At 38.1% G+C, this 23,631-nt stretch overlaps 1 protein-coding gene across 2 annotated transcripts in view; it reads left to right on the top strand.

Annotated features, from left to right (window-relative positions):
• Positions 1–23,631, top strand: part of GALNT18 (polypeptide N-acetylgalactosaminyltransferase 18) — a 244,699-nt gene that overhangs the window by 179,430 nt on the left and 41,638 nt on the right. For both annotated transcript variants that reach the window (XM_005141322.3, XM_031055068.2), the window contains exons 8-10: positions 2,446–2,631; positions 6,551–6,688; positions 10,677–10,772. In XM_005141322.3, coding sequence (XP_005141379.1) covers positions 2,446–2,631; positions 6,551–6,688; positions 10,677–10,772 — 420 coding nt within the window. The remainder of the gene's footprint in view (positions 1–2,445; positions 2,632–6,550; positions 6,689–10,676; positions 10,773–23,631) is intronic.

The raw sequence follows: 23,631 nt of genomic DNA on the forward strand, positions 1-23,631 counted from the left end.
TGCAGGAGATTTTTGCTTAGAAATAATATTTAGTTTTTAAGTTCCTTAATGCAACCCACTAGTACTGTCAGCATCTGTATAGACAGGTCTCTCTTAGCATTAAGTTCTTAAGTGAATCAATGATTCTGCAGAGTAATTAATTCATCTTTGGAAATAAAGCAAAGATTGACAGTTTCTGAGAGAAAGGAGTGGCCACCAAATTTGATTAATTGGTGTTTATTCAGGTAGTGAGTACTTGTTATTTACAAACTACATTACAGACTTTGAAAATATATATGAATTCATTATAAAGTCAAATTATATTTGACTGATTACTGAATCAGTTGAAATTATAGATGAATCCCCTCTTTAGATTTTCACATCCTAAAAATTTACTTGGAAATTCAGCTTATTATAGACTGCGAACTTTTGGCTGAGCTTATTGTCAAGATGGAATGCAGACCTAACTCAGAAAATCCCACAGAAGGTTTGGTGTTCGCATGTTGGACTCGGTTTGAGGCCATCTCTAGTGGGGACTGCCTAGCAAAGGCTAGGCAGAGTAAGCAAAACATGTGGCATGGGAATTATCTTGTCCTACACTAAGTTATGACAATTTCTACATATTCCGTGTCATTTTTGATACTAATTTAAGCTGCATACAGTGAGTAACTCTGAAACAATTTATGGCTGGATGTCAAATGCTGTACTGAGAAGTGGCTCGGACTGAAAGCAGGCATTATGTTAGTGAAGCCTGATGATACTTCACATTTAGTCTTTTTTAGGTAATGTATCTGAAGCATTTAGAATTAAATGTTTGACAAAGAATTATTTTTGTTAGATTGCTAAACTGGATTGTCCACTGTGATATTTAGATAGGACACAAATGATGTTTTCAGATTATTCTTCTGCCAGATAAATTGCCTGTGTATTTTTAAATATTTATGATCATCTGTTTTTGCCCTGTTGTTGGTAATGGGTATGTTTATTTACTCTTACTGTTTTCAAAGTTTTGGCTGTAGAGACATGCTGAGGTCTTCTCAGCTCACTTCTTGACTGTACAGTAGGTGCATGGGGTAGCTCATCTTTGAGAGAGCTCAGAAAACCAAGACTCTGTCTCTTCTTCCAGCATATGCTGAATGCAATTAGGCACCAGTTCAGAAAGGCTTTGTAAACATTATGAATCCATGCCACGTTTTCTGGTCTCAGGAGCTGCCAAATGTCTGAATGCTGTATTCAAGCCAGATGTCTAAATATATGCAATGAATGAGTGAACAAAGTGTCTCCTTAGCAGAGCATATGCCTATAGGATGGACAGACCTGAGGGGCCTGAGATCAGCTCAAGAACATGATGTTCTGCCAACCCACATCCTTGGCCACTAGGAGGGAAACCAGAATATACTCTTTCCTGTAAGTGCTGTACAAGGAAGGAGCACCTTCACTCTCATGTTTTCACTCTCTTCATATGGAATATCAAGCCTCAGGAATCTCTGCTAGTAGCATCATAAAGCAAACTCTGTCAGTCCTCAGTGAGTACACCTGCCTCTCAGACACTGAGGTTCTTGTTCAGCAGGATCAAATAATTGGAGTACAACTCGGTTTTCACATGATTAGCATCCACTCAACCAGTGGGCTGCCTTGATCTTGTTAGGAAGTTTGCATAATTCAAGATACACAGAAAAAGAGCTTCTATGTAAAATAATTCAAGTAATTCACTGACTGTTAAGGCTGCCAAAGTGGTTCTCCCTTTTGTTGAAAATAGGAAGGGAGGGAATCAGAACTGAATGGAATACTCATGATTAATGTTATGGACATTAGGGGTAGCGGGCAAAACCAAAACACACTGGAGCAGGTACAGTAACCTACATTATAAGTTTATTATAATTTACAAGAGTAGTGTGTGTTGTCACCCCTTCTCAAATGAAATAAACCTGGTCTTTTCTGAGCTATGTTTAAGGCAAAGCAGAAGATTCATTTATATTTCTAATTTTCCTACAACCTGAAACTTAAGTGATCTTAAAAGTTGGCTGTCTTACTTTCCCTTCTACATAAGGCTTCCTAGTTCCAGATTCTGCATGTGTGCCTTGAGATGGACTGTGCACAGTCTTAGGGAAATGCCTGCAAGGCATTAAAACTTGAACCCAAATGCCATGGTTTTGGATGCCTTAGAAATTATTTTATGAATAATCTTGAGAATAGCTGAATTGATCTGAAAAGACTGTGATGAGACGTTACTGATAGTGTAATAATTCTGTAGTAAGGTTAAGTAGTAGTAACAATTCATAGTAAGGCAAGGTAATAACACTCTCCTCTTATGACTGTCTAAAAAAACCCTGTGTATAGTCAAATAAGTCTTGAGTAGTTATTCTTCTCTGTAACAATGTCAAGCATAGAAATAAAATAATGTCAGTGTATTTAATAAAGGACAGCAGTGATGCAGCGAGCTCTCACTGTCTTCTTTCCTCCTAGGTATGGCAATGTGGAGGAAGTGTTGAAGTTCTGCCTTGCTCCAGGATTGCCCACATTGAAAGAGCACATAAACCATACACAGAAGATCTAACTGCTCATGTCCGGAGAAATGCACTAAGGGTGGCTGAGGTCTGGATGGATGAATTTAAGAGCCATGTCTATATGGCATGGAACATACCCCAGGAGGTGAGTCACAAAGACTTATGTTGCAAGCTTTGGCTTTAGATCCATTTGGGTTTGGCTCCTACACTGACTTTTTATTTTTCTGCTTGGCTTCTGCTTTGGTATGCACATATATATATATATATATCTGTATCTTACATATAGGCATAAGATATGCTATGCATGCACACATGTAAAAATATGTATGTAGTTGTGCCTTATTCTAGAGCAATTTCTTTGTCTTCAGATTCCTTAAAAATGAAGCTATTGTCATGTTCATCATCCTCACTGATAACTCTTCATGGATATTTTAACTTAGTAGCTGCATAAATGTGGAAAAAGGAACCATCAAATCTATATTAAACATCTTGTTTTGAATTTGAGCCTCTTATTTACCATCATAGAGCTGTAATTTTGCCAGACTTGTCAGAGAAGTTCTGCCAAGGGGCAGTGGGTGTTGGCATCTATCAGTTAAATTGTGAATGTATTACTCTTGAATAATTCCACGGCAGAGTAGGGGTGGCTGGTGGATTTCATGCCATATTGCAGAATATACCTGTAACTCCCTTTTGGCCTTCTTTTCCATAGCTAAGCAATGATTGGTCCCTTGTATTGAAAAGATAACATCGCATGGCTAACCTGGGAGTTCGTTTAATATCTGGTTTCAGTTATTTTTCATTTCTGTAGTCAGTGGTATTTAGTCTATGAACTGTTAAGAGCTTTCATCTTTCTCAGAGCCAAGTTGATAGATTTATATTTTAGTTTCTATTTTTTATTTGTTATTTTCTTGAAGATTGGTTGATCTTCATTGATTGCTCAAATTTCAATTTTTTGACTTGCAAGCATAGCATTAACACAAAACTTAGGAATTCCTTCTGCTAACAAGGATATACAGTATCATACATTATTTCCGTAATATTCATCCAGATACGGTGTTGCTTAACCTTGTGCAAAGTTGAGATCTCAATGCAGTTTGGAATTTAAATTCATAAAGAATGCAAAGACAAGTTGTTGTTATTACTTGTTAAATTTAACAAGTAGTAATAACACCATCTTGACTGTGCCAATAGATCAGAATAAAACGAGCCTGTTGTAATAGATTTTGAAACTCATTTATTAAACCAAAGAAAAATAAATTATTTCTTCTGGTCACAAGGTGCATTAAGGTGTTTGCAGGGTAGATCTTGTATCTCCAAAGCTGATTCTGTTCATAGTTTTGAAGAGGAGTAATAGGTTTTCTTACTACTTCAATCTCCAACCATTTTCTCACCAAAAATATATGAATAATTGTACTGAACTGCTTGAATAAATTACAGTGTAGATTATATTCTCCCTTCATCTTCACAAAGGCTACTGCTGTCACACCATAGAGCAGACTTAAAAGCTGAAAATGGCAAGTGCTAAATCAGCTTTTTAATAGTGATAGCCTCTTCTGTGTACTCTTCAGTGTAATGAGATGCCTCTGTTGTAGGGAGAAATCTATTACTATGTGTATGTATAGAATCTGTAGCACATAGAACCTTCATTTGTATTTCTCAAAGCTGCAGAGAACCAAATAAACACACACATGCCCACATACTTATTTAAAAAATACTGGGAAGTAGTTTAGTTTTCACAGATGAAGCAAGTACATGTTTAAGGAAAGCTTCTGGCTTTTTAAGGGAAAGAGGAAAATACAGCAAAAAATTACATTCCCAAGCACTTTAATTGAATCAGTCAGTATAAAGAAAACCTACATCATTAGTAGGAGCCCTCTTTTATACATCAAAAGGTTGGGAGCAGTGCAGTCTCTGCCATAGAAACATCAGTAAAAGGCAGGAGTATTCAGAGTAAAGCAACATAAAAAAATCACTTACAGCTTGTGGAGCATTTGCAATACAGACTTCCAGTAGGAAGGGGGCAAAGAGATGATGGATGAGAAAGGTTAGGAAGGGATGAGATCAAATTTAGATATCAGACCAGATAGCAATATGTCTGTTTCATCTTTGCTTACCTTCAAAGTAAACTAAAGGTGAAATACCAGAGAGGACCATTTTAAAATCAAACCTAGTTTCAGCTTAGGCAAACAGATGTTTGAGATGTTATCATGAGAGCCATGCTGAGAGGACAGACAGACAGCATAGCTAAATACTGTTACAGAAGTAGATAACTATGGGAGTAATTCTCTATCTAGAAGCTGATGAAGTAATAGACTGTGTAGGTAATAGAAATGAATTCAGTTACGACAGTCAGGACTTTCCATGACATATGTTATTCCAAAATGTTAACCATGAGACCTGTTTTTTTTTCCCATGGAAGAATTCCCAGATCACTGAGAAGCCCTGAGTCAGATGTTTCCAAAGGTTTTATTCTTTGAGAGCTAATAATACTAAAAAAGATTCAGAATCAGTTGGCAGTGTGCTGTGACTGTCCTCCTGGGATCAATGTGGGTGGCTCTGAAGTACTGAGGACTTCAAATGGGGATCTTGGATACCATGGTGATTGCTGCATCATAGCTACTTTGATAAATAGATTCAGAAAAGCACTTAAAACCCAATGAAGAGATTTATTTAAGCCCCAGAAGCAAAAGCTGTGCTCTCTGTGTGTCCTCCCCTATGTTTTTTGGTGTTCTTTCTTATTTTTTCCTCCCATCATATTCTCAGCTTTGGGAAACATGCTGAGTTGTTGCTGATGATAAAGCCAGGGTGCTACACGTGAGTTATTTCCCTTCTCCAGCTGCATGGGAAAAGGTGATTACTAAGTTTTATGAATGATTTAGGGCTTGAGGGGAGTCATCACTTTGAAGGATTAACTAGTTATGACTGTTTATGCCAGACCTCACTTTCCTACTTTTTAGTATACTTTGCTACTGTGCAGGTCAATTTTCCATGAGCTAGAAAATGCTCCCATCATAAAATATATTTGTTTCAGATTAACATTAATTCAGTGCTTTGGGATGTAAGAAGCAGTTGGTGCTTCAGCAGCTCAGAAACCTGGGTGTTTATAAAGATACCTTTTTGATGCATAACTAAGAAAATTCTGTGCTTCCAATTTTAATTTTAAATCATATCTGGTGGCTGGCGAATTCTTTGGGGTGTTTATGACCCAGAAAGGGTGTTGTTTAAGTAGATAGGATTTTGCTAAGAAAACATATTAATCCTGTGTTTTGTTCTGAGGCAGAAGTGGTAGAGCACAGTGTGGAGCAAAGTGTCTCATTTTACTTTCTGTTAAATAGCAGCCATAGTTTTGCACTTAGATCCCTCTCTAAAAAGTTCCACTGCATGATTTTAATGTGATAAATTACTGATTTTTATATACAGGGACTTTATGAAACCATTCCTTTATGAGCTGCTCTTATGATAAGTAGAAATTAGGTTAGCTGGAAATGTAAAGGAAAACAAAAATTAAGGTAGAGGATATTTTTCAATTGCTTTTAACAAAAATAGCAACTTCTCTTTTTACATTGCAAGAGAAATTTAATAAGTGGTATTTCAGAAAGGGGAGCAGAGCTTTTGCTCTTTGCAGTGAAGTATTAAATCAGACTTCAGAAATGGCCAGGAAGTGTCATATACTAATGACTAGGCCACAGTGGGATGCCAGCAATAAGTTTGTTTCTAGGGCAACTTGCTACTTCCTGCCAATTACTTATGGGTTTGGAAAGTGATGAGAAATTGGAGAACAACAGTGATATTCATTGGAAGCTACATTTAAGCGCCACTGAAGTCAATAGAAGTGGTTCCGTTGACCAAAGCAGACTTTGAAAGAGACCTGTGGTGACGTGTATTGTATTTAAATGGGGCACTTCTAGAGTGTGTATGGGTAACAAACTCACCTTGCAGCCAAAAGTTGATCATTATCGTAGGTCATAATCATCTTTGCAATGAGGGGAGACTGAATGATGAATTTGTACAGATGTGTACCACTGATGTCTTTTCTGCTTGTCTGTCCTTTGTTTCATATGCAGGACTCTGGAATTGATATTGGTGATATTTCTGAGAGGAAAGCCTTGAGGAAAAAACTCCAGTGCAAGACCTTTAGGTGGTATCTTGTCAGTGTGTATCCAGAAATGAGAATGTATTCAGATACTGTCGCCTATGGGGTGGTAAGGATCATATTTACATTTCCCATTCTAACAGGTGGGGGGGCAAGGTGCAGTAGTGGATGTAATTCATGAAGACAGTGTCTGGCTGTAAGTAGAAGAATCAGATAAACCTGCAGTCCCTAGTTAAATAATATATTAGACTGGTTACCTGACAGACAGCTGCTCTGTTGTAGTTTATGCTGAGGTAGTTTCAATGTTATCTTCCTCCCTGATCTTTTGTTTGTTTCTTTCATGGCTTGCATTCTACTCAGAGATACTCAAGGCCTGATATTTTAGACTTACTGGAGCTGTCAGTTGAAAGGTTTGTGGCAGCAGGTGAATTAACAAAATAGGCTCACTATCTCAACTGCAAGCTTCTTAATATTGTAGCCAGATCTTAATTGAGAATCATAGAATCATTTAGGTTGGAAAATACCTTTAAGATAATTGAGTCCAACCACTAAAGGTTGATGCTTTCCCTTATTAAACTTTCAACCATCTAAGAGCAAACCTGATCCACCCTAGAACGGGTATCACCATAGACATCTGCTATAAGAAAGTATTAAACACGAACATACCAAGCTAATCGGAGCTAAAGAAACCTCATGTATCTACTGAATGTGTAAAGCAATGCCAGAGAGGTTCAAGAATTATGTTGCATTCAACAGAAACTACTGCTGAAATGCCTGTATTTTGGGATCATCATCATCATTACTAGTGCGACAGTAGTACCCTTGTCTATGTAGAAATCATGCTTGAGTTGTACTGCGCTAATTAAAGCAGAGACAGTGCTTACCCCTAGAGAAACAGTGATCTAAACCAAGAGTTCAAGTGTGCATGATACCCAAGATGAGCACAGGAAGTTACTATGGTCCCATAACAAGCTAGTAGAACTAGGATGTCCTTTTCACGTTCTCTAAGCAGTGTCATATTCACAAAAATTGATTCCATTAAATGTTAAATGCATGAGATAATGGTTACCTTCCATAATAGTTAAGAAGGATGCCCAAATCACACCTGTGTGCAAGGAAGCTCTTCCACAGACTGTGTGGAATTTCTCTCAGTTATGCCATGATCTAATCAGATGTGGAGTCTGCTGAGGAGAAAGAAGCATAGCAGCTAATAGGTGCATAGTTCTGCTTGTAGGTACCTCTAGCTAAAAAATGGTTGGCTGCAGGTAGAAGATATACTAGATAAAAAAAACAAAGACCAGTAGAGTAGCTAAGGTAGTCATTGTGTAGTCTCAGGATTAACTCCACATTATGCAAGTCAAAATAAAAAACACAGAACAGGCACCCTATGATTTTATATTCCGCTGAGACTTTTTCATCAGCCTTTGAAGGTTCCTTGCTGGCAATATACAAACCAAAAAGAAGCAAAGAGTTTGTTACAGAAATACTGAACTTGCTTGTCAGCAGAACATGCATATTTATGTACTTCATAATAACATACATGATGCAGTATTTCATCTGCAGTATGAGAGTAGCCTCATCAGCTAAGCAAGATGTGAGGAGTAGGTCTTATTTTAGTATTTGTATTATCACAAAAGTAGTAGTGGACGTCTATGGCAATGTATCTGTACAAGTAAAGAGGAGTGTTTTATGAAATACACAGCTTACTCTTATATGAAATACTGTTTTATGAAACAAAAAGATCCAGTGCCCCAATCTTCTTAGTAAAGTGCTTGGATCTCTAATTTTCCTTCAGTCTGCTTTCCTGTTTGTTTGCATGTCTTATAACGGAGAAAGGTATGATATTTCAAATCAAGTCAGCTGCTTGCTGATTCTGTAAGTACTTACGTTCATCAGCTGGCTTCCCTTTTTATAGAAAATAGAGATATTGCTACTGTAGCATTATCATTAATTTTAAAAACTACTGAGTTATTCTGAAGGTTACCTGAATAGGGGTGAGGGTTAGGGTATAGGCATCTGCAGTGTCACCATCCGTATTTATTTCCTGAGTTTTCTCCTGTTCTGTGAAAGTTAGAATATAGTTGTATCATTGATGTCTAGTTTATGCTGTGGCATGCACCTAGGACTGGGCTGTTGGCAGCAGGAAAGTTGGAAACCAGGTTTCCTTTTGAAGTCTGCAGTACTGGTAGAGGTAGAAGAAAGTGGTATCAGCGGACCAAAACTTGATGTGTTTAGTGTAGGGATTGGTTCCCTGATGTCAGCTTGATGTTTGAGATCATCTTGCAAGTTGATAAATTTCTGTAGTTTATCTTTGTGTTCTGTAAGACTCTCAGTGAGAGGAAGCAAATGGCAGTATTGATTAATTATTTCTGTCTTTCAGCATGTGGATTGGGAACCTGGTTATATTTTTGGTTGTAATTAAGTCTTTGTAGTCTAAAACTGCATTACCCAAGTTAATCGTTGGTCACCACAATGCCACCAGATTTTGGAAAGGGATAGTTTTGAAGAGTCTGGGCCTCAGATTTTCACACACCATTATTAGTTATCAGGCCACTGTGTTTTTTATTCCTCTGGTTTTGTAAGGAATAATTATGTACAGATATTCTAAGTGAGTTGTGATTGGGATAAAAGTTTGAGAAATTAAATCTGAAGAGTACATTTTAATGTTTTTGTTGTCAGTGTTCATAAGGCACCAGGCAGCTGCTGTTAGGGTTAAGGTCATGTTTCTTTTCAGAGCATGAACTATAAAGTCTCTGTACCTGTTATAATGCTGGATCAGCCCTAAGTTGCATGCTTATGTTGGTCAAGAGAGGTTTTTTTGCATCCTTTATTATGGGGATTGTTGTGGAAAAGGTTATTCCATTAGGGCTAGGACAAGCATTAGAATTTGAGTTTGTGGAAGAGGTTTTGAAAAGCCAAATGTAGTGATGGATCCAGGTATGAATTATTAAAGCTGATATTTATCACTGGTTTGGATAGAGTGGTGCCTAACACCTGATTATGATTAGAGTCATGGTTGTGGTTATGGTTAAGAAATAGAAAGCTTTGAGAAAGGAAACTTTCTTTAAGTCTTGAGGCTAGCAGCTAAGAATGCATTGATACCTCTTTAATGTTGGGATTTGATCTTTCTTATTATTGAATTTAGAGTTATGTTTGGAGTTGGAAATCTTACTTCACATTCTTCATTTTATTCACTGCCTGGCTTCAGGTGTACTTCTAGACTTCCTTTCTAAGCATATCAGTTTGTTTTCCTCAAAGGAGTACCCTGTACACAGCTGACAGAACTGCTCAGTTAATTACACATGGTTGCAAACCACATAATCTCTTCACTCCCTCCATCAGACAATTCTTTCATGTTCTCTGAACTTATCTTACACCACTGAGCACCTTTATGCACACCTATGGATATACAATCCACATATTTGGCTTCACACTCTAAACGTTCCAGCTATCTGTGCTCATTAATTTAGCACTTTCAGAACGTTCTGTCTCAGCATTGCACAGGTAATATATGGGGCTTAGTGATGACCAGGGCCAAGTACTTTGCAGTCTGTTTATTGCTAGACTGCTGTTCATGGGCTAGCCTGGAATAATGCAAAGAAGAGCTAGTGCATGCCAATTGGCTACAAGTCTGTAAGTGTCACCAGAAAGGAGGTTTTTGAAAGAAGACTCTGCTGAGTGATTCTGAAAAGTTGTTAATTATAGGGCTTTCTCCTCTGTTTGCAGCTCCAACCATACTGCTCAGCAAGCTGCATTGCTGCGAAATATTGTCCTGTGTATACAGTGTGTACCAGATATGTGTTAGACTTGATACTGCAAAAAATGTGTATCAAAAGTCATTATTACCTCTGAAGGCTTTTTGAAATTTACCCTCCCTGAAACCATGTGCAACATAATTGAAACCTGAAGTGTCAGGTTATCTACAGGGAAGAATTTAGTCCAAGTGCTTGCTCTTCAGTATTTTTAATTTTGCATATTTCCTTGCTCAACCACATACACTTTTCTTTTTTTTTTTTGCAAAGAAAAAGAAAGTAATTGCACCATCATTTTCTTATGTAAGACTTGCTTCATTGCTTTTTTCTTTCTGTTTATTTTAGCTGCAGAATTCCCTGAAAAGTGATTTGTGCCTTGATCAAGGGCCAGACACAGAGAATATCCCAATCATGTATATCTGCCATGGAATGACACCACAGGTTAGTTTCTCTAACGATCTCTGACATTGCTGCTGTGCTTAGACTATGTAGGAGGAACCATCTTGTACCTGTCATTATTTTCCTGCAGCAATACCTCCATAAGTTCTTTAGTAGCTCTTTCATACGAAGCTAGAACATTATTTCTGCCATAAATGAAAATCACTGGTATATTAATGCTTAGGCAGTGAAGTTTGTTTATTCACTTTGAAACCATGTAGGGAGTACAAGAGTCATCAATGACCCATGTTTGTTGGTAAAAGCTTTCATTTCTGATCTGTAACTGTGTGCGTTGCATGAATGAAACAATGAATTTTAAAACATTTTACATACACACTTAGGTACACTTACAGTTTATTTGTATATTACCTGAAGCAACATCTTATTTACTTGATAGATTTACTGTCTTTTTCACAGTTCTGCAATGTACAGCCACCTTAGTTACACCATACAGCTGTGTTAAATTACAAACCCTGTTCTTGTGGAAGCCTTTTTCTAATGCTCTTTTTTTTGTTTTGTTTCTTTTCTCAGCTGTTGTCCTGTTACTCTAGTATGTGCCAGACTCAAATTACCAAAACCTTTCCATTTTCTTACACAACAGCTGCATTCCTTAACTTGGCAAACAAAAGTGTTAAGATGTTTTGCCTCCCTAACTGACTAAGTATATGGCCATTGGTAAAAGTGTTTCTGGGCAAATCTTGACAGTAAAAATAATGCTACATGGTCTAGAACATGCTTGTCAAAGGCAACTGTGCAGATTATCTAACTCCAAAAAGTAACATAAGCAAAAATGACATAAAGGAAATGGATGTATTTTTAGGAGTGATTGGAGAAACTGTAAAATCCCTTCAGTGTGAATCACAATTTTTTCTCTGACTACCTTTTGTATTTGCTTTCTTGAAAGGACCCTGTTATGCTCCACCTAAGTTATGGAATGTGGCTTTGCCCATGGAATTGTCAGTTACATGATTTGACTATACAATAAATGAATCCTAATATCTCAGAAATAAGCATAGAGCAACAGGGTAGTCTTGTCTTCTCTGCCTGTATCGCCTAGTGAGCTGGGTTTGGTGAAATACAGATATGACTGTGTACTTCTTGCCAAGTTACGCATGCTGCAACTGTGTTCTGTGTTGGCTTCCTTCACTGAGGGCTTTTAATATTGATCACTAGTAGTGCTTGAGTTATAAATGATGAAGACAAAAATGTATGAAAATCCCATCCATCAAACTTGCTTACTGCATGGGTTGTGGTTTATTTGTCACATAATTATGTGGTAACCACTGTTTGCCTCCAGGAGGTTTTTACGTTAGTCCTCATTCTTTGCTAAGGAACCGTGCAATTCACCTGTGAGCCAGAGTCATTATTCTTCATCTTCTGAGAGGGCATCATAGCTCTCTTCTAGCATCTCATCTGTGATAACAACACACTGCAGGCATGGGTGTAAACTCCAATTAGAAATTTTAATTATAGTTGAGACAAACAACAACAGCCACAACAAAAAGTCACTTCAATTAGCACAGTTCAGTATACACCAGATAAAGAACTACCTTTGAATGTCAGCTGAGGTTCTGTATAAATGAGATGGCAAATAAACAACAGAGGCAAAAAAGACAGGGAAAACTTTCCTTGACAAGATTCTGCTCCTTTCATAATTACAATGTTTGTGTCTCCTTCCCATTACTATGTATTTAATTTTGTAGCTAATGATGTTGAAAACAAACCCCCAAAAGTCCTATATATGAGCAAGATAATATGTGAGAACTTTCTTTAAAAAGGATGAGTAAACTTTCGCTATGTAAAGGATTATTGTGTTAACAGGAAAAGCACTAACAAACATTATTTATTTGGCATACTTCTGTGAGATTTCCACTGCACCTATTGCATCTCTTGCTTAAACAAAGCTGCAGCCATTTACTTTTCCTTTACATACAGGAAATATTTGAATAAATATTCCTTTGAATCTTAGTGCACTTGCCAGTATCCACAAAAGATATTGGTGAGATGCTAATTCTATTCTAGTAGTGGTGAAATGATATGTATAGAGGGTTCTTTAGCCCACCTGGCCATCTCTGTCAAAACAGATTAGTTAAAAAGACGAGTCCCCTGATTCAGAACTGCATGTCAAAGGGTTGACTGAGGATTTTGGTAATGCTGTTCTTAGCTCTGGTGTAAAGTTTTACTCTTGCAGTTTACCATGTATGGTTTTAGAGCTACCGTATGGAGGGCTTCGCACAATTGAATATAGATGTGCATTAGTATATCTGGCTGCCAAGAACCATTCCCTCATATGCAGTTTAAGTTACTGGTTTTAGTTGCTGCTGTCGCCTCTCATCTGAATCAGGTAACTTCCTTAATTTCTCACTAATCTCTTTCAGATGGTATTGGATTTTCATGTTTTTGTGTGAGAAATAGCTTAGATGAGGTGTTTGACATCAAGTAATATAAGTGTACGTATGACCACTGTTTCCTTTTAGCATGTGTTATGCAAGAAAGAAACCAGTGAAGTCAAGAGAAAGGGAACTGCGTAATGGACATTAAAAATCCATGCTGTGTTCTTTGCAGACAGTATCAGGAACATCATGTGTAGCTTCATAATTAAATTTAATTCAAAGAGCATAACTTCCTAAGTTGCTCATCCTCCCCAGATTTTGCTGCTGGAGTATATTGCTTCCAAAGCATCACATCCTTCATTTCTGCCTTTAGTCACTACCAGTCCAAAATCAACACTGTTTTTACTACTCCCATCCATGCAGCAACATACTATATGTTGGCACAACTCCCTAGACTCATCAGTAGGAACATCACTACCATACCTGAGCATCTGCTCGTTACTTCTCATTGCCACCATGGCTACAGGGCATGATGTGCTTGATGTCAAGGCCACAAGATGGGTTTGGTACCTTTGATGTACTGATGGCCAACCATTTGGAAGGGGCTTTTAGAGTATGTCTTATCCTGTCATATCAAGCCTCTTCTGCTGTACAGTGCTGCTGCTTCTCAGAATAGCTGAACAAAACTGACTTCTGCATCTATTAAAAAAGTTAACATAGTAAATGCAACTTGGTAAAATACTTAACAGCTAAAACGGGTTCCTACTACCGTGTTCAGTGGTGGTAGAAATCATGTTGCTTTAATTGCATGAGAACAGCTCAGACGCAAAGCACAAGAGTCCTCAATTGTTCTCAGTCAAAGAGAACAATTGGAGACAGCTGGGGGTGTTGAGGAAGCAGCCCCCTTCAGTGGAATGATAGAGGGAAACAGCAAAATTGGGAGATTAGGTGAACTGACAGTAGAGGAGAAAGCAAGAGGAGATAAATATAAAGAAAAGAAGGGAAGACAGAAGAATAGTAGTGGCAAAACAGTACAAACCTCATGTGAGGTTGTGTGAGTTTTGTTTGGTTTTTGTAAGTGGCTTATGCATACAAGGATAAAGATACTGTTTTAATTCTGGAGCTTACTGAAACAGAGCTACAATTCAGTCATATGTTTAGGCCTTAAAGGTCCATTTCCAGCAGTGCCCCGTTTTACATGGAAAAGGTTGTTGCTTGTAGTTGCAGTAAATACATGCCCCAGGCCTGACTGTGTTCTCTTACTAGCTCTGGGAATTACCTGAGCCTTGATGTTTTTTGTTTAAGTCTGCTGATTACCTAGGCCTGTAATCTTGAAGGCAGACTGATGACAGTATGTCACTTGCATTAAAACTACTCCTGAGTGATGATTCGTAAGATTCTTTGCAGAGAAAGAAGTGCCACATTACTATAGACTTTTTACCTATTGTATAATAAACAAGTATCATCAGTCAATGAATTGATATATTAAGTACAGATTTACCTTGAAAAGTGCTTGTGATTGATAGGATAATGGGCAGTTCTGTGTTCCCTTGTTCAATAGCTTCTGGCTCATACATTTCTCAATTTATAAGCAGCTAAACCACAAAACTTATCCAAGGATGTGAAAGTCAATACAAACCAGTTAGATTTTGAGGAATTCAAATTGAGGACTGGGGTCAGAAGATTCGATTGGGTGAATTATTAGAAAAGAAATGCAGGTGAGAAGGGATGCCCATTAATGTCCTTTCATATTCTTGCAAGAAACTGCAGAGCTGACACTCAGAAACCAATGACTAGAGCCCTGTCTGATACTAATTACTGCATCTCTGCTGAAGGGAGTGTAGTCAGGCCAACAAGTGGAGCTATGCCATTTACACTGTGTGAGACTCTGACCTGAAAGCCTAATGTTTTCTAAGCACAGTGTGTGAAGTACTGGAAACAGTTACAAAAACTCCAGTGAACTTCTAAAACCTCTTTGTATGAATCACGAGTGCTCCTTTTAAAATGTTATTCATATATATTTTTTTGGTAAAAACTGGTTTTTTTCTTCAGTCAAAGGTGTTAGCATGGTGCTTGTTCATAGAATCAGAATCATAGAGTAGTTAGGACTGGAAAGGACCTTAAGATCATCCAGTTCCAACCCCCCTGCCATGGGCAGGGACACCTCACACTAAACCATATCACCCCAGGCTTCATCCAACCTTGTCTTGAACACTGCCAGGGATGGAGCATTCACAACCTCCCTGGGCAACCCATTCCAGTGCCTCAGCACCCTAACAGTAAAGAATTTCTTCCTTATATCCAGTCTAAACCTCTGCTGTTTAAGTTTCAACCCCTTGTCCTGTCACTACAGTCCCTAATGAATAGTCCCTCCCCAGCATCCCTATAGGCCCCCTTCAGATACTGGAAGGCTGCTCGGAGGTCTCCACTCAGCCTTTTCTTCTCCATACACAGATATTTCTTAATTTGTAACCAAAATCTATATGACTAAAAATGGCTGTCACTGAAGGATGATTACATTCCAGTAAAAAAGTACAGTGTATAGTTATTAGTCCAAACTGTAAAACCCAGGGGAGGGAACAATTCACAAATGTTCAGCAGACAATTATCAAAATCATTAAAATTGCTTTGCAAATAATTTGGGGGGAAAGGGAAGAAATTTGTCAGTTTAATTATTTAAACATCTCTAGGGTAAAGTTAGTGTGATCTTCAGGTTATTGAAACATTACAAATATGAACATCTCTGTCAAGATGTTTAATTTTAATGTCTGTTACAGTGTTAAAAATTTTCTTTAGATTCCTGTGCCTAATGAAATTCACATTGTATTGGACAATTGTAAGTGCCTGGAAAGCTGGGAGAAGAATTGCGTGCTTTGTTTGAATGAGTGTTAAGGGAATTTTGAAGCAGAAACAGTGGCCTTACTAGGAGTGGCTTTTGTGTATGTGAAGTATCCTGACCAAGAAGCACTATGTACCATTTTATAAAGCGAAAAATAGGCTGTTCTGGTTGTGGCTGGGATAGAGTTCATTTGCTTCCTAGCAGCTGGTGCAGTGCTGTGTTACAGCTTTAGTTTGAGAATAATGCTGGTAACACACCAGTGGTTGAGTTGCTACTGAGCACTGCTTACACTGGTCAAGGACTTTTCAGTCTCATGCTCTGCTGGTGAGGAGGGACACAAGAAGCCGTGAGAAGGCAGAGACAGGACACCTGACCCGAACTAGCCAAGGGGGTATTCCATGCCACAGCACATCATGCTCAGTATGTAAACTGGGGGGAGTTGGCCAGGAGGCACCAGTTGCTGCTCAGGAGTGGGCTGGAAATCAGTCTGCAGGTGGTGAGCAGCTGTACTGACTGCACATCACTTGTCTCTCTTTGGTTTTGTTTCTCTCCTTTTTATTACTTCTCTTTTTTTTCTTTCTTTTTTTTTCCCCTTAACCATACAAAACACTTCAATTATCAAACTGTTCCTATCTCAAGCTACAACCTGGTGCTTAGTTGCCAGCTGGGGTTAAACCATGACATAGACAAATTGTCATTTTATCATTTACTACAGGTCAGGCTTCACACGTCACCTTTCTGTTTGCTTAAAAAGAATAAATCATCAAAACACTGAATGCTGCAGCTGCTTTTCCTTGACAGTCTTAACACTGCTGCTGACAGAGCACCCCAATACTGCTGTCCTGAAAGGTTTTAAAGGAGTTTCTGAAGTGTAAAAACAGCCTGTAGTTGTGCTGGCTCAGATCCTGAGCTGGTTTATGGGTTGATAACTATTCTTTTTTTTCCTTACAGCTGAAAATTAAAGTGAGATTGTCATTATTCTAGGCCAAAAATACAGCATTCTAAGAAAATACCATGAAATCCATTTCTGAAAACAAGAGGTCTTCTGTTATTCAGTGGTAGGACCATGTTCTTAAGCGTGTGGGTAAAACACATACGCACTGCCAACTGAGATTCTGTGCAAGAAAACAGTTAAATAGAAGGCTCCACAGGCAGAAGCCACTTATACCAGCATGTTTCAGTGGTTGTCAGGTAATAAGGAAGAACAAAACAAAGCCTGCTGATGTGCTTAATGATTAGACCCATCAAACTTGAAAAATCACTGCCCTGAAGATGGAATGTCAGCAATAAACATTTTCAGGAGTCTTACTTTAAGCAATAAAAAGAAGCACAGCACCTGTTTTAACAGCTGTAAGTCATATGCAAACTTGGGACTGATGTTCATGTTTGTCTTCAAGATAAACATGAGCCACATTCAACACCTGTGTATAAGATGGTCTGATCTGCGTGCTCTGCTTAGTACTATTTCTTTTGAAGGACCTGGTACCGCAGTGATGGTTTGAAGTTAGCAATTACCTGGTTTGCGATGATTATTTTCTGTATGCAGACATTTACAGAGTGCTGTACAGACACTGAAATGTACAGACTATCCAGGTAGGTCTTGGTGCAGATACTTTGCAGTGAAAGTTCACACCATGCAGTAGAGAGGGTCATTATTCCTCTCTTGATACAGCCACAGTGAGTACATCATTAGTGATACAAAGTGAAGCAGCGGCATCAGGAGCACAGCTCAGGTGGTCAGCCTTATTCTGCATGTCCCTGCACAGGGGTCTGTGCTTCCCTTTGCGTTCTTCCAGAGGCTGCATCTGACAGAGCACAGCCAGGCTCATTATTTTCCTTTATCACTAAGTCTTGTGGAATGATCTGAGCACTGGGCCTAACCCTAAATTTACGCCCATACAGCATGCTCTCTGGGAAGAGGGGTATTTCCACAGTAGATGCTTTTTAAATCTAGGTTGCTGAGTTCAGTAAAGCCCAAATAGAAGATGCAGTTACAGTTGGTGAAATGTCCTCCCAAGGATGGTTATAAGTGTTAGTGAATTCTAATCTTTATTTTAAACATATTCTGTAAAGGGCCTGTTTGCTATTGCATGCCGTTAATGTCTTATATAAGACATTCCTGCTGAGTATTTTATTGAGGCTATTAGTATTTCTGTTAAATTCTTTCTGTACAGAAATCCTGATTTTCTTCATAGTAAAGTTAATAGAAACTGTGACCTTGTTTGTGATGGCAGCAAAATCTGGTGTTAGTTTTTGTAGTTCCTTTCAAGGCAGAGAGTTTCTCTGATGTATGCCTGAGAAGCTAAAGCCAGCAAACACCTATTTAAAGCTGCAGCCTCTTTACACTGTACGACAGGTGCATCAGGGAGCTACAGCCGTGTTTCAAAGGTTTCCAAAGCCTTCATCCTTCCGTGGCCTAGTAGAGGCAGTGCAACACTTACTTCTTGCAGACATGTCATTGCACATTATGTATCGTTTTCTTTTTTTAAATATTTTCCCTAAGTTTGTTTCTGAACATATTTTCATTATTTACTTCAGTGCAAAGTTTCAGACTCTTCATCTGATTTCTAGCTGGGGCTGTTCAGCCTGGAGAAGAGAAGGCTGCGTGGAGACCTCATAGCAGCCTTCCAGTATCTGAAGGGATGATGGAGAGGAACTGTTCATTAGTGACTGTAGTGACAGGATAAGGGGTAACAGGTTAAAACTTGATCTAAGGAAGAAATTCTTTACTGTGAGGGTGATGAGGCACTGGAATGGGTTGCCCAAGGAAGCTGTGAATGTTCCATCCCTGTCAGTGTTCAAGGCCAGGTTGGACAAAGCCTTGGGTGCCGTGGTTTAGTGTGAGGTGTCCCTGCCCATGGCAGGGGGGTTGGAACTAGATGATCTTAAGGTCCTTTCCAACCCTAACTATTCTATGATTCTATGATTGTGTACTGAACCATTTGCTATGAGTAAATTATTTCTGTACTTGCTGTGGCTTGATCCAAGAGGCTTTCTGTTGTGTAGTATGACCATTGCCCGGTCTTCTGTATTTCTCACTTCATTCTAATTCAGTATCTATTGCCTGGTATGAGAGATTCATTTAAACTGAACAGGGTTTTCTATTCTCAAGTGAAGATCAGTGGTGTTCAATTTTTAGCTTCGAAAGTATAAATATAAATCTAATCACTAGGCCCATCTGAGCATAGACTGGTGAGCGATTTGTTGACTTGATTTTGCAACTGACCTTATGTTTTCATGATAGCAGGACCAGAGATGAACCTGTCTCTTCATTTTATGACTTCATGAAAGTCATTCTCTGTTCACAGGGTAAAAAGAGACTTGAATTAAAAAAACTGAGCACAAGAGGCCTTTTTTCAGGTTTCAGGGCTAGGACAGATCTTTTCTGTGTTCCCTTGCACTGATTAAAGACAAAAGCAAACAAAACACACAAACAAAAACAAACAAACCCCAACAAAACACAACCCCCCCAAAAAAATACCAAAGGAAAACCACACACACAAAACAAGAAAGCTGTACAGCTACATTATATCAGATCAGAGCAAATACCTTCTACCACCCTCAATTTGGAAATAATGGAATGGATATTGCTGATTGTTTAGCTGTGTGTTTGAAGCTATGTAGTGTGAATACATTCAACACTGTGCATGCCTGTGACCGTTGAGAGAACTGCTTGCTCGGAATTGAAATTCCAACCATAGTGAAATGAAATAGTTGAAAAGCAATCTTTTTTTTTTTTTTTTCTAAGAGTAGCATTGATTTTCTCATTTGGGAGCATATAGCACTTACGTACTCTTGGAGAAACAGGTTTGTTTCAAAAGAGTTTTTTCTTTGTTTTGATAGGATGGCCTAGAATTAAAGATTTAAAAATGTCTTAGATGCTTTTGAAATCTATATTCCTGTCTAGTGTGCAGGATCACTGCTGATGGTGAGCATGAATAATGAAAAAGGAAGACACTACTGTAAGCTGAAACCAGGGATCTGGCTAAAGTAGTAATCTTGACGTGCAGTTTCAAGACCTGAGTTGAAGCTAAGAAGCAAGAATTCAAAAAGTAGTTCCATTCTTTTAAGTGCTAAGAATACCTAGGACCAGAAGGATTAAGGACTTGAACTACTTGAAAATTTAGAGCCACAAAGGCTCTAAGAAAACAAAGGTAATTTTAAATTAATTTTGCTAATCTATAAGCATTTTTCTGAGTGAGAAATGACTTCTTGTTTTATCCAGGTAGATGCAGCAGAAGAGTAAAAAGTATCTTGGCTAACACCACAGATGACGTATGTTTGAAAAAGCAAATAAACCCCCTGACCACACAGTATAAGAGGAATAAAAACAGTTTTCTATGCTGTATCTGTTCAGTCATTCATTCCTCTAAATAAAAGAGAAATGCTCATCTCAGAGAATCTTAAGATAGCTGTACTGTTTAATATTTTACAGTTGAAGTACCGGTGCAATTTTACATGTGTTACACGATGTGCTGAAAAGATACAGAAGCATAAATTGACCTTTCATGGGAGGAAAGATTGCAAATACTTATCTGAAGTAATGTCAGGGGGAGCTCAGAAAGTGCTGTCGGAGAGGTTCAGTTAGAAAGCTTTTGCCTAGTAATGTAGTATTTCCACAGAGAGAATAGAAACTTCAACTGGCAAAAATTCTAATGTAACTTATGTAGGCCTGGTAAACTTAGCTTTCATCACATCACTGCAGAGGAGAATAATGCATCATGTCAGCAGAAAATAGTAGCAAGCAAACTGTGGAGTGTGCAGAGAAGTACGCTGGGGAGCACAAAGAATGCTTGTGTGCAGAAACCACAGGATTAATAAATTGCATTTCTGTTGTACCACACAGCTTATAGTAATGGGGCCTTTCAGTTTGGCTGAGGGGTTGTTTGGTTGTTTGATTTTGGCTGATTGGTTGCTATTCAGAGGTTGGTGGGCATTGGGGTATTTTGTGTTTTAAGAAAAGCTGTTAGGTGGTATTGCTGTACATTACAGAAGGTTTTGTTAAGTAGCTGTGGTTGATGCAGGAAAAGAGCTGTTCAAAGTTAATGTCTTCTTTTGAATGATTTTTTTTTTTTGCACTTTATAAATGGAGATTGTGGCTTCTGAGCTTGTGACAGTCCCTGTGAGAATTCCCCAGTATGTGTAGTAAAAAAAAACTGCACTGAAAATCCTACTGAAAAAACTGTTGTGAGCAACTGCAGTGTCTAAGAATTTAAAATTATCAGAGCTTTTCAAGCTTTCATGAACAGTTCTAATTTAAAAGAGATCAGAGTTGTTAGCCTGAATATTACACAATAGTTCAAAACTTCTCCTCTGGGAAATAAAAATGCACATACATTTCAAAGCTTTTTCTTCTTTTACTGTTTTATAGTATTTTTTTGTACAGAAGGTTTGGGCCAAAAGGATTTCAGCAAGTTAAAACATCAAAATATTTGAAAACATGAAGGTGAAATACTGCTGAGGTTTCAGATGGTAAGTCTGGCACTAGATCTTGGATTCAGACTCTGTGTTTTTCATGTCAGACACTAAGCCGATTAAAGGTAGCACTGCCTTTCATATCTGGTTCAATTCAGGAGTAGAGTCTTAGAGTAGTCTGTTACATATACTCAGTGAGCTGGTGCCAAAGGGCTTTGGGAGTAACACCTCCAAAATAGAAATATAAATGAAAATAACTTTCCATTTTCTTTTAAGAGTCCTTCTCTGCCAGGTGGAATAGGTGTGCAGATTTCCATACTTAGCTGATTTTAATCTCAGAAATACAAGATCCAGTCAAAAAAGGACAGGGCTTTCCTTTGCTGAGTGGAACGTGTTTTTAATTAATGCTTTTGGAGAAACAAAGCAGCTGTGTTGGGTTCCTGCAGTATCTCATAATCTAACACTGTTTGAGCAATTCATGTTTTCTAAGTACATTAATTTGAAATAGATCAGAGTTGCGTATTAGGTGGCAATTACATATTTTAAAGATGTCTGGCCTCACTGCAAATGGGTATTTCAGTCAGCAGTTTTTAAAACCAATTGCTGCTTACAATATAAACCCAGCATAAAAGCAATGTAATTACTGTAACACAGGTATAGTACTTGGAGATTAATGTTGCAGTAATTGTCTTACGGTTGTCAATTTAAACATTCTTTAGATTGATGTTATGCTCTCTCATTTCTTATTTCATCGGAGTTAAATTTCTGAAGGTCAGATTTTTGATTCTCAAATTCTTGACAGTATGTGATTAACTGTGTGTGCAGTTCTGGTGTCCCCAACATAAAAAGGACATAAAGCTGTTGGAGCAAGTCCACAAGGATGATAGGGGGACTGGAGCACCTCCCATATGAAGGCAGGCTGAGAAAGCTGGGGCTGTTCATCCTGGAGAAGAGAAGGCTGCGTGGAGACCTCATAGCAGCCTTCCAGTATCTGAAGGGGACCTGTAAGGATATGCTGGAGAGGGACTCTTCATCAGGGAGTGTAGTGATAGGACAAGGGGTAATGAGTTCAAACTTAAAATGGGAGGTTTAGGTTAGATATTAGGAAGAAGTTCTTTACTGTGAGGGTGGTGAAGCAGTGGAACAGGTTGCCCAAAGAAGTGGTAAATGCCCAGTCCCTGGCACTGTTCCAAGCCAGGTTGGATGGGCCTTGGAACAGCCTAGTTTACTGAAAGGTGTCCCTGCCTATGGCAGGGAGGTTGGAACTAGATGATCTTAAAGTCCTTTCTAACCCAAATAATTCTATGATCTCTATGAACTGTTAGAGGAGGAACTTAATAGAGTAGATGGAAGATTCACTTTATAATTTCTTTAGTTCTACTGATAATTTTATTATGGCATTGCATTAATTGAATTCGTCTACTGATTAATTTAGGATTCATGGACCAAATTCAGTCTCCATGAAAGCATATTTAACTCCTCTGTAATTACAAGAGCTGTATTACTTTCACAGCTTTCATTCAAATTCTGATCAGCGATTCCATTTCAGCTTACTTTCTCTGTAGTATTGTTCACCACTTGAAGAATACAGTTATTTGCAGAAATGTTTGTGTAATGATTGTATCCACAGTGTTTCTCTGTGAACAAGGGTTTTTTTTCTCCTGTTCATTAACTGTCGTTTGTCCAATCGGGAAGCAGAGACAAGATCAGAGATTACTTGTTCATATAAAATCGTGATTGAATATTTATGAGTAACTCTGAAAACACAAATCTACATTAATTTGTAAGCCAAGAGAGGAGCTATGTTTGTCAGATAGTTTATTTGAAATAAGCAAACTAGCTCATAGCAAGCTCAGTTCAGTCTAAAACTGGTTATATTTACCAAGTAGAGGTAGTTTCCCCTAAATAATGGGATATTAGAGATTTTCATTTAGCATTGTTTCAAGAACCAATGGCTAGAAATTAAATCCAGTTGGATACAAATTAGGAATAAGGTACATATTCACATTAGAATAGATGACTAGCCATCGTAAGAAGCAATGACAGTAACTGTTGAAGTCATCAAAGCTGATACAATTCTGGAAAACTGTAATTTAATGGATTTGGAGCTAAGCAAGTTAAAGTGTGTATCCCTAATATAGACCTGCTAATCGTCTTTGGCTTTTAACCCTATTCACTTATCAACTAAGTGGCAAGCACAGCTAGTACTACTTTGAATTTTGATTCAATTTAGAATGTACAGAAATAACACTGATAACAGTAGAAAAATAATCAT

Source organism: Melopsittacus undulatus, chromosome 4 (assembly GCF_012275295.1).
Source record: "Melopsittacus undulatus isolate bMelUnd1 chromosome 4, bMelUnd1.mat.Z, whole genome shotgun sequence".
In the NCBI taxonomy this organism is placed as follows: Eukaryota; Metazoa; Chordata; class Aves; order Psittaciformes; family Psittaculidae; genus Melopsittacus; species Melopsittacus undulatus.